We start from the raw sequence: 10,275 nt of genomic DNA on the forward strand, positions 1-10,275 counted from the left end.
GGCATTCTCCAGATCGAAGACGTTGTCACATCGCTTTCTTTTGCTCCTGTTGTTCCAGGTATTTCTGGCGTGACCGGCGACCGAAGTTCCACTGTGGGTTGCTTGTAGGATGGGGGATGCAACGCGTTGCTCGTATTCCTCGGAGAGAGCAGTGTTGTAGTTCATTGAATGTTGTAGTCGGTGTGTTAGTCGATCCACTCGGTCGCTCATCCAGTACAAGAGGTAGGGGTCCGCACTGGGGTGAACAATTGCTGTTGTTCGCGGCGACAGGTTCGGTCCATGAGCAATCAGGTATGGGTCACGGGTAGTTGTAGATGAATGCTTCTTCGCTTCCGTGGATGTGTTCGACTGGGGGATCTTGTCCGACGTTTTGGAAGAGAAAGGCTTCTCTTCCGGGACGTTATCAGTACGCCAACTCTGAACATCTTCTTCGTCCGCAACGCCAGAGTCCAACTCCTTACGCAGCAACTCGAACCGGTCGATGTCCTCATTGTCAGTTGGAGCAGGGCGCCAGTAGAAGCGGCAGCCAAGCTCCGGTAGGTGGAATGGCCCTCCAATTACTTTACCCATCCGACGCAAAAATATTGGCCGGGTAAATCCCCGCCGATCAAGGCTGTGCCCCAGTGAACAAGCAGGGAGTATAACGAACACAACAGGGAGTGCTGAACTTACTTATCATTGATTTCCTTCCCGAATATTTTCAAGAGAATATTCGGCAAGGACTGCATCAGCGGGACCATTCCAGATCTGGAAAACACGGAGTGATCGATGACTCATGATCGATGACTGATGATCGGGGATGTGTTCGGGTGTGCGATCAGGCACATTGCGAGAGAACATAAACATAGGAAAGGGGGTACAGACTGGTAGTAGTGGGATTGTTTACCTGGCCAGGACGCCGAGTTTCTTTTCTTCGCCATCGGGGAGTAGCCCGCAGTCCGCGATGAGTATGCAGTCAGGATTACGTCTCCAGATTTCGCGTGCGACCTTAGTGATGAATGGGTTAGGCCAGTGACCGGCCGCGGCGGTGGAGCTCCAGAAGCCGGCGTCTTTGTGTACAGGCAGGACGACTTTGCCTCTAAGCCTTTCGAAGGCGGAGTAGTGGTTGAGGTTGTCAGGGTCCAATCGGTTGAGTTCGTTCTCGTTGACGGGGTAGATGCGGGGTAGCAGATGGGCGCAGTCGAGTTTGAGTCCATCAACTCGGTGAGTGCTGACCCACTCGCAGATGTCTTCGATGTATAGTTCCCAATTTTCGCGCTCACGGTAGTCGAGTTCGCAACTCTCTTCGGCAGCGAAATATTTGCCGTGACCCTTGAGGAGTGATCGGCATCGGCCGTTAGAATCTACGCACCGGAGCCCGCGAAAATTGTACTTACGATGTGCCCCGGCTGCAGCTACGCGGCTCTGAAAATCGACGATGATCTTGACATCCTGACGGTTCGCTTCTCGCACCAGATCATCAAGGCGGCCTCGTCCACCCACAACCTCGCACACACTGGCGCGACATGTGACAGCATATGGGCTGGCGTCGGGGTTCTCATACTGCGAGTCACCGGCTGAGCGGGAGTAGCTGACCTTCCCATTGTTCCGTGCCTGACATCCGGCAAGACATAAACCCGTTACGCCATTGGTTTTGAAGTGTGTTAGTTTCTCTTTGACTTTCGTGAAGGTACCACGTTCCGCAAACCGATCATGAGTATCGTCGTATTTGGCGCCAAACGAATCTACATTAATTTCGTGAAGACACAACGAACGCACGGCACCAGGCTGCACAATGAAGCGGCCTTGTAATGGAAGAGTACGGAAGGCCGAATGTCCTGTGGCCTCCTGTACCTCCTTGAGTCGTCCTAATTCGGGCCACAGGTTGCGGCTATTGAACTCAACATCGGAGGAACTGGTGTCCGACAATTGCGCCAAGCTGAAGCTTCCTGTGCAGGTCCGACGGAGTGATTCGATGGTGGCATGCACAGCACGCCACGACCCAGATGTCCTATCCGCCCTGACCAGGCGCCAGTCGTAGAAACCAGCGCGCGGGAAATGACCGAACTGACAAACGCCCCGCCAGTGTCGGCCCTCGCCCTCCGCTACCCACTCCAAAGAATGGTACGTATACACTTCGGCGGTTCTAGTCCGTGAAGGCGCACTTACGATCACGAACACGTCCTCCGGTGCCTTATGATCCGGCCTATCCAGATTCACTTCGATTGTAAACTGATCCTCCGTCGTCTTAATCGTAGGTAAAAACGGGATTTCTTGCTGCCAATCGTGCCTGTCAACAATATTATTCATACATACCGATGACTGGGAACGAACCATGTCATGCTTGTGACCCAATAATGCTATCATCAACGTCTCCAACCGAGCCACATTGTCCTCATCGAATCTATTAAACTGAGTATGCCAAATCTCTGACGCGAAATCTACAAACGTGTCCTGGACAGCTTTCAAACTTCCCGACGTTAGCAACGTATTGTACCAGTCAAACTTTGCTGGCGTCACCACAAACGTGCTTGTGGCGTCCTCGTAAACCCGGCGGCCGTGTGATGCACGACTCAACACCATTTGTTTGTCCTGCAACAGCAAATTTGGCAGCATCAACGTATCAGGATTCCTCTCAATAACAGGCAATAAACATTCTGCAATCGAGGCTAACAAATATGCATCGAACCTTCCGTAGGAGGTGACGGCCATGGACACATGGCCCTCATCCAGAGGTATTAATATCACACTTTTTCGACCGCCGTTTTCGCCAATCCGGTTTTCTTCATTGTTGCTCCCCATGGCGTTTTCAGTGTTCATTTCGCGCACCAACGGCTGCGTGACGGGTTCATCCTGCGACCACAAGTCAGGTGCAATGTACAAGTAAATTTCCGTGCCGGGCCAAAGCTTGGCCACCTCTTCCTCAACAGATTTGTCCAGAAGTTCTTCATCGGATATTGCCTTTTTAGTCCCCTCATTTGATGCCTTCGTGCTCGAACTAGTCGACTCAGAGGAATTCCCGTAGTCCAACCCAGGCTGATCCAGATCAACATGATAAATTGCAGAGGCCAAAGAAATAGTCTCATACCCATTCGTACGCATCAAGGTAGGACGCGACGGCTTGCACCGAATACACTGACTCAGAATGTGATGGATCTTCAAGTACATGAACAACCATGAGTTCAGCATGTACTCATGATTAGCAAACCAGTTAAGAGGCTTCGACCACAAATCTATGCCCAATTCACGATGCAGCAATTCCAACTCCTCACGAATCCGACTATACACCGCATCCATAGGACCTTCCACAACCGTGCCATCCCAAGGCACATACTGCGCCAACAGAACAAGTAACTTCTTACTAACAATAAAAATACGCTCCTGACAAACAATTACCTCATCAATTACACCACTCCTCATGCATACCATAACGTAAACGTCATACCATAACGTCACGCACATCACCTCCCAGGTTACGAGAAATAGCAGATACATAACTCCCGTGAACGTAATACAGTGCGGCATACGTGCCTTATACGTGCGTGACTTATACGTGCCAAGTGCATCAACGATCAACCACCAATGTTAGGGTGGGTCTATACAGCTCAGCCTCACTTGTTTGATTTGTTCAGCTGTTCCATTAATACAGTTGTCAAGAATGTCAGCTAATGCACCGCTAACTTTGTTAGAGACCGCTGCAGGGGTGTCTGTAATTTCTTCTTGCCGCTTGTTTGCGGAATTCTCATCAGTCGACCCCTGAGTCACCAACATGTGCTAATAGGAATTTTTCAAAAGAGTGTTTAAAAAGGGCGGTCGGTCGGTCGCCGCTGGAGCAGCGCCGCCGTTTAATTAGCTAATTAAGTGTCGCTTGAGGTGGGGACTACACGGGTGCTTGTTGGGTGTGGCCCCCCGTATTGGCATCAACGCGGGTGGCGATCGGAGTAGCAGAGGGAGACAGGTCCGCAAGGGAAGTCCGCAAAGGAAGTCCACAGGGGAAGTCCACAAAGAGAAAGTCAGCAGGCAGGCGAGGTCGGACACTGGTGGAGGAACTAGTGTGCGAAACGGGATCTCCCGCGGTAGGTTTGGAGAGTAGCAGTTTCAGTGCCTTGTGGAAGGTCGAAGGTGGGACCCATCACGTAGACCATGTTGGTGCCGGTAGTGGTTAGGTCGACATTGCCGGGCCAGTTGGTGGTCTGTGCGGAAGGTTGATTGGCACTAGGCGGCACGACGGCGATGGTCGAGGGCATTGAGAACGAAGGGGCCACGGCGGCGGAGGGGTTCACGTTAGCCGAGGGTGACCAAGGGCCGTGCACCTGCTGGGGTCCCATCCATGGTCCTAACGCTTGCGGGATCCAGGAAACGCCCTGGCTGGGTACGTGTGCCGGATTCCAGACTGGCTGTTGACTCCACAGAGGTTGTTGGGTCCACAAGGGCTGGTGCTGGTTCACCGACGGTTGGGGGGTCCAGGGGTTCTGCTGAGTCCAGGGGTTAAGATTGGCGTTGGTCGTGGACGCTGGGTGGTTCTGCATGTCTACGCCTGCGTTCACATCGAAGCGACCGCCTCGGATATTGGGGTACTGGTTAGTGAAGACGAACTGGGGCTGGAACACCATCATCGGGGCTGTCGAATTGGACCCGGATGCCGTTGAACCCAGGTTGTTCGGGGTCCGACCACCCGTGCCAGTGGTGGGCGGCAAGCTGCCGCTGACGAGAGGCCTGCTGGTTGTGGTGCTGGTGGTGATGAGTTCGGGAACCGTGGTGGTGCCGGTGCCCGTGGCCGTGTTGTTGATCAACCAAGGAAACGGAATGGGCAGGATGATGGGACCCAGAGGCTGCTGCTGGGGCGCAGTTGTCGGCGCAGCAACGTTCCGGTCATCGGCAATCACAATCTTAACGTTGGGACCCTCTTCCACAGCAGCGCCCCCGCCGCCCACAGCGGGGTAGAACAAGGGCCGGATAGCAGGTTTGTAGCCGGCGAAAAGTTCTGGCGAAAGAGAACCAAATAAGTAATGGTGTGGGGATCGGAGAGATGGTTGGACCAAGAGCTGAAGCATCGGGACGGTAGCCCGTTCCAGGTGGGGAATCCGCGCCAGAGGTCGGGACTTACGTTCGTTGGCGCCCGCAGCTACCGCTGATATGGTACCCGCCGCATTGTTTTCGAGTATCTTCTGGTATCGTCCCCCGCGAGCGACTAAAGCTAGTAGAACAAACTTGGCCACGGTCATACGGCGAGTACTACGTTTTCCACGCACACGCAGGCGGACCGGCAGGACGGACTGGTCCACAGACATCCACAAGTCGAACATGCATACAAGTCGAACATGCACAAAAGTCAAACATACACGGTAGTTAAGCAAAAGTAGACCAAAGCCGGAGCACAGTAGGCCGCCGGCAGTAGGCCGGAGCAAACGTGTCGGAGCAGTCCAGTGGGTGAACAGTTCAGTGGGTGAGCGAGTTAGTGAATGTAACTAGTTTATGAACCGGTGGATGATCGTTGGGGCTATTTGTCGAGGTGGCGAAGGGAGCCGCGGTGGAAGGCGAAGAATCTATGTTGCAGAGCTTCCTCGGCCGTGATTCGTTCTTGAGGGAAGTAAGCGAGGAGGCGGTAGAGGAGGTCGCTGAGGTCATCGTTGAGGGTGTGGGAGATGCGGGGGGCGATGACTTTGTTCCAGCGTTCGCGTGCGGGATGGGAGAGCGATTTTTGGCGGCGTGAGGAGAACCAGCTGTTGTTGTTGGTGGCGCTGTTGAGGAAGGGTGGAAATAAGTACTTTTTTTTGCTCCGTCGGTCGAGATTAAAGTGCACATGGTCACCTAGCGGTCCGATCTTCTCAGTCACTTCACGCCGACATGGATAGTCAAACAAACTATGGATCAGACGCAACTGGTCGGGCTCATCTTCACCAGGAAATAATGGCTGTCCAGATAGCAACTCCGCCGCCACACATCCCACAGCCCACAAATCCATCGGGCAATTGTACCGACCGTTCGTCAGCAGACACTCGGGGGATCTGTACCACCGCGTTGAGATATACTCCGTAAAACAACCTGCCCTCTCTGCACGAACCTGCACATCAACACCACGGACCTCCTCCACCACCCCGCGCTCCTCGACAATCTGCCCCTCGACAATCGGCCCCCTCTGGTTCCCCGCACGATTTCCCATCTGTTTCCCTATCTGATTTCCGGCTCCAAATTCATTGTTGGTCCCAAATGCATGGTTGGGTCCAAACGGGTGGCTGGGTTCAGGCGGGTGGTTGGCGAGTCCGAACTGGTGGTTGGTGAGTCCGAACTGGTTGCACCGCTGGTCCCTTGTTTTCTTTTGTGTTGCTCCCTCGATAAATTGGCAACTGCCGAAATCGGCAAGCTTTAGTTCCAGACCTCTTCCCTCACGCAGCAGAATATTCTCGGGCTTTATGTCACGATGGAAGAGTCCATGTCGATGCATGTCACGGATGCCCTTGATAATTTGGTACAGAATGACACGCAGTTCGTCCGTGCTGAAGAGTGTTGGCGGCTTCCGTCCCGTCATGGTGGTCAAGGTGGAGGAGGAGGAGGAGGCTACGGATCGCCGCGCTAACGTGTGGAGCAGGTGACGGCGCCGCTGCATTACTTCCTCCAGCAACGACTTACCCAATAGTTCCAGCACGAAGATAAGCCGCCCATTCGACGCCTCGTAAAAGGCGTCATACATGCCCGTGATCTGCGGATGGAACTGCAGCTTGCTCGCTCCAGGATGGTGTGTACAACTCGTCGGCATTCGCGATCGTACGCCACCGACCGTCGTCGTCCCGTTCGGACCTGTTGACCCATTCTGATCCCCCGCCGCACACTGCGCATTATTGCCGGACTCGGACAGGCTGGAAGCATTAGGAAAGGAGGCCTTAAGTACGCCGCCTGGTGTGTGACACTCGCCGTTCAGCGGCCGCCATTGTGGTGGCGAGCCGCTACCCGAACTGTCCGTCGTGGTGGTCAGTGTGCACTCAAAGCTTGACGACGACGACTTCTCTTCCGGCTGTTGCGGCGACTGGAACTTGTTGGAGTACCCAGAGGCGCATAGGCCGGAGCTGGCTAGGCTGCAGGCATTGCCGGAGCCGGAAGTGGATAGACCGGCGCAAGAACCGGAGGTGGACAGGCCACAGCTACTGCCTAGGCCACAAGTGCCTAGACCACAGGCGCCTAGGCCACAGGTGGTGCCTAGGCCGCAGGTGCCTGGACAAGACGTGGAATACCCTGTGCAGGAAGCCTGCGGACGGCTGACAAAACGACTCAAGACGCGGTACTCGATATCGTCGTAAACCTGCTGCGACGAGTCATAGGGCTTCTTCATGATCTTTATTGCGGCGCGCTGACCCGTGACCTTGCTTTCAGCCTCCCAGACCTCCGCAAATGTGCCCTCCCCCCGGCGCTCGATAAAGCGATAGTTCTCCATGCCGCTACCAAAAGAGCCACTGTACACCCCATAGAAAAGCTGCGGGGCACCCCCAGCCTGCTACCTACCTCTATCAACCTTGCCGGATTAGGTCTAACACACGTGTTCGCTGACGCCACTTCTGTCCCATATTACCGGCCGCCCAATATTAAATTATGGGTGGCCACGACCAGCAAGATGGCCCCCGACTAATCAGATTCGCGCCAATGTAAACGCACACCTCAACCATAAAGCGTCCATCCAGTTAAACCTTCGGAAATGCGGTCCATAACGCGATTCCGCCACTGCGCCGCTGTAGCCGCCACTGCGCCGCTGTAGCCGCCACTACGCCGCTGTAGCCGCCCCTACGCCGCTGTAGCCGCCACTACGCCGCTGTAGCCGCCATCGCGCCGCTGTAGCCGCCACTACCCCATGACTATTGTATGTAGGGGCTTGCCCAAATATCTTCACCCAGAAGCCTTCGAACAATGGCAGGATTTGATAACGGATATCAGCATTTGCATCGGAGATCTGTAAGTACAACCCGTTATTAAAATGCCCTGCCGAGAAGGGCGCCATGAACCGACATTCTAATTCGTATTTTTCAGCGTGACGCTCTATCGTACTGATCCAGCCACGTTGCAGAATCCTAGGACCAAAAAAACCTTGCCAAGCATACCGGAAAACGTTCAGCTATGGATTGTGCCCGATTCGGCTGATAGAGCAGGCGAGCCATCCCGTCACGGAGCCACGGACAAGTTGGGCTTCGATACGGTAATGGGTCGCATTGCAATAAGTCCTGATGAGTACTGGGAGGTGATCGACTTGATAAAAGTAAGAATTGGGTGAGTGGCTCTGATTGGGACACACACCTATCAGGCCAATGGCACAACCTTTGGGACAGCCTTTGGGACAAGTGAGCAGTTGGCTGTTCTTTTTAGGACCGGCGGCCAAATGTTTTGCTTCCCGTGGAACACGTCCCCTACAACACCAAGGTAGGCAACAATCGAAGCAGGCGCATGGTGCAAAACGCTCAGTAAGTAAACCGATCATTGAACCCTTCCTCCGGCATCGACCTGCAATTTCGTAGTGGCGACTCTACCAGGGTTTAGACCGTTTAGGGGGGTTCAGAACCCCCGCATGATTTACACGACGCGCGTGTAACACAAGACGCGCGTGTAACACAAGACGCGCGTGTAAAACACGACGCGCATTCTTTCACTAGCCACGCCATTAAGTGTCGTCTGCGCCACACACGTGTGTGCTTTGTAGACTTTACTACCGATCTGGACACGGAGAAACGGGACAATATTGCCCGATAATGACATTTGACAACAATTCAGGGAGGAAGGCTAGCGTCGAATGCGCGAAAGAATCGAACAATACATTCGCAGGTAAGCGCATACTCCATTTTAGAGTTTTCCGACGAGGTTGTGCCCCGCAATTCGAATGGTGTATACCGTGCATCGAACCCCCTCTACGTACCATAACCGTACCATGTGTATACTGTGTACCTCTCTGTATATATACTACGTATATTCCGTGTTGTGTTGTAGGATACTACTTGGATGGTTTTCTTGAGGGGTGCGGAGGAGACAAGGTTTTACGCGAGCAAATTGATGAGCTGAAGGTGTCTGCCACCGCAGGAGAAGGGGTTGCCCCCGGAGAAGGGGTTGCCTCCGGAGAGGGGATTGCCCCCGGAGAAGGGGTTGCCCCCGGAGAGGGGATTGCCCCCGGAGAGGGGATTGCCCCCGGAGAGGGGATTGCCCCCGGAGAAGGGATTGCCCCCGGAGAAGGGGTTGCCCCCGGAGAAGAGAGAACGGCAGCGGGTCGTGAGATAGTGGCGTCTGCACATGGGGGTTTTGGGAGTATGTTGGAGCTGTTGAGTTTAGATGTGGATATGGTGCAGTTGGGCTTTCCTTCTGAGATGGCTAGTGACTATGAGATGATGTTGATGAAAATGATTCCTAGTAGCACACGTGTGTGTGATTATTTTGGATTTGAATCTCCTTACTTTGAGCCTCGATCCACGGCGGTTTGTATCAATACTCAGGGGGAGGAAGATGCGCTGGATGTGGTTATGCAAGCGGAAGACATTGATCTTAGTAATGTGCGTTACCGCACATTGAATATGAAGGATACGAAGCTATCTGGCAATACCGAGAGCGCCACATGTTTGACTGCTATTTTAAAACACGTGGGGCAACCGCAATGTGTCGTCGCCAAAGATTATTCCTTTGGAGCACTCCATCACATGGCCGTCTGCAATGAAGCTAACGTCCTCCACATACTCGAATGGCATAACTGGACCTTAATCGGCCTATTCTTCAAGATCGCCGCGCAAGTTAAAAAGCTGAAGGGCAACAACAAGTTCAAACAGTACCTCAGATGGGTCGGCCTAGTCAATGATATCAACAAAAAAGCAGTAATCAAAAGGGATGCCTAACCCACCTGGTTGGTTGCCGAACCGCCCCAGTTGCCCATCCTTGTCTGGTCGCTTAATCCACCTGGATACTGAATCGAGTTGAAACGGATTTCAAAGGTGCAGGAACCTCGTGAAATTCTCCGTTAACTCGCAGGCCCATGGATCCAATGGGTAGGGTTCGTATCATTATGTTTTACTCCAGGGTATGTTCTAGGTTAATCCTTCCGAACGTATATTCGTCGTGCTCGATACTTGTTTGTTACTGATGTAATCTGGTCGCAAGTCAAATCCGAACCAGCACCCTGCCTATCAGTCCGAGAACTGCCTGGCTGGTCAGTCTCCATGCCCATTGACCAGTCTGGGACTTGGCCGCTTGAAAGGCCTGGGTGATTAATTTTGGAGCGCACGGGAGGGGTCTTAATAATCTTTTTGAACTGCAGCGATGTCGGCGATTGGGATGCCG

General features: G+C 53.5%; 6 protein-coding genes across 6 annotated transcripts; 1 reads left to right on the top strand and 5 right to left on the bottom strand.

Moving 5' to 3' along the window:
* Positions 1-302: 302 nt before the first annotated feature.
* Positions 303-570, bottom strand: GNI_074430 (hypothetical protein; the record flags this gene model as incomplete). The annotated part of the gene is made up of 1 exon (XM_011132139.1): positions 303-570. A coding segment is annotated over one exon (268 nt), but the record flags the coding sequence as incomplete, so codon positions are not given.
* A 98-nt stretch (positions 571-668) lies between these two features.
* Positions 669-3,750, bottom strand: GNI_074440 (hypothetical protein; the record flags this gene model as incomplete). The annotated part of the gene is made up of 3 exons (XM_011132140.1): positions 669-747; positions 887-3,360; positions 3,595-3,750. The coding sequence occupies 3 exons, from the start codon at positions 3,748-3,750 to the stop codon at positions 669-671; spliced, it is 2,709 nt and encodes a 902-aa protein (XP_011130442.1).
* A 278-nt stretch (positions 3,751-4,028) lies between these two features.
* GNI_074450 (hypothetical protein) lies at positions 4,029-5,204 on the bottom strand (the record flags this gene model as incomplete). The annotated part of the gene is made up of 1 exon (XM_011132141.1): positions 4,029-5,204. One exon carries the CDS (start codon positions 5,202-5,204, stop codon positions 4,029-4,031), a length of 1,176 nt encoding a protein of 391 aa, XP_011130443.1.
* A 275-nt stretch (positions 5,205-5,479) lies between these two features.
* GNI_074460 (protein kinase domain protein) lies at positions 5,480-7,306 on the bottom strand (the record flags this gene model as incomplete). The annotated part of the gene is made up of 1 exon (XM_011132142.1): positions 5,480-7,306. One exon carries the CDS (start codon positions 7,304-7,306, stop codon positions 5,480-5,482), a length of 1,827 nt encoding a protein of 608 aa, XP_011130444.1.
* Positions 7,307-7,732: 426 nt separating this feature from the next.
* Positions 7,733-7,966, bottom strand: GNI_074470 (hypothetical protein; the record flags this gene model as incomplete). The annotated part of the gene is made up of 1 exon (XM_011132143.1): positions 7,733-7,966. The coding sequence occupies one exon, from the start codon at positions 7,964-7,966 to the stop codon at positions 7,733-7,735; it is 234 nt and encodes a 77-aa protein (XP_011130445.1).
* A 742-nt stretch (positions 7,967-8,708) lies between these two features.
* GNI_074480 (putative elastin) lies at positions 8,709-9,833 on the top strand (the record flags this gene model as incomplete). Its single annotated transcript, XM_011132144.1, has 2 exons — positions 8,709-8,781; positions 8,944-9,833. The coding sequence occupies 2 exons, from the start codon at positions 8,709-8,711 to the stop codon at positions 9,831-9,833; spliced, it is 963 nt and encodes a 320-aa protein (XP_011130446.1).
* Positions 9,834-10,275: the final 442 nt, after the last annotated feature.

Source organism: Gregarina niphandrodes, assembly GCF_000223845.1.
Source record: "Gregarina niphandrodes unplaced genomic scaffold scaffold00013, whole genome shotgun sequence".
Taxonomy (NCBI): Eukaryota; Apicomplexa; class Conoidasida; order Eugregarinorida; family Gregarinidae; genus Gregarina; species Gregarina niphandrodes.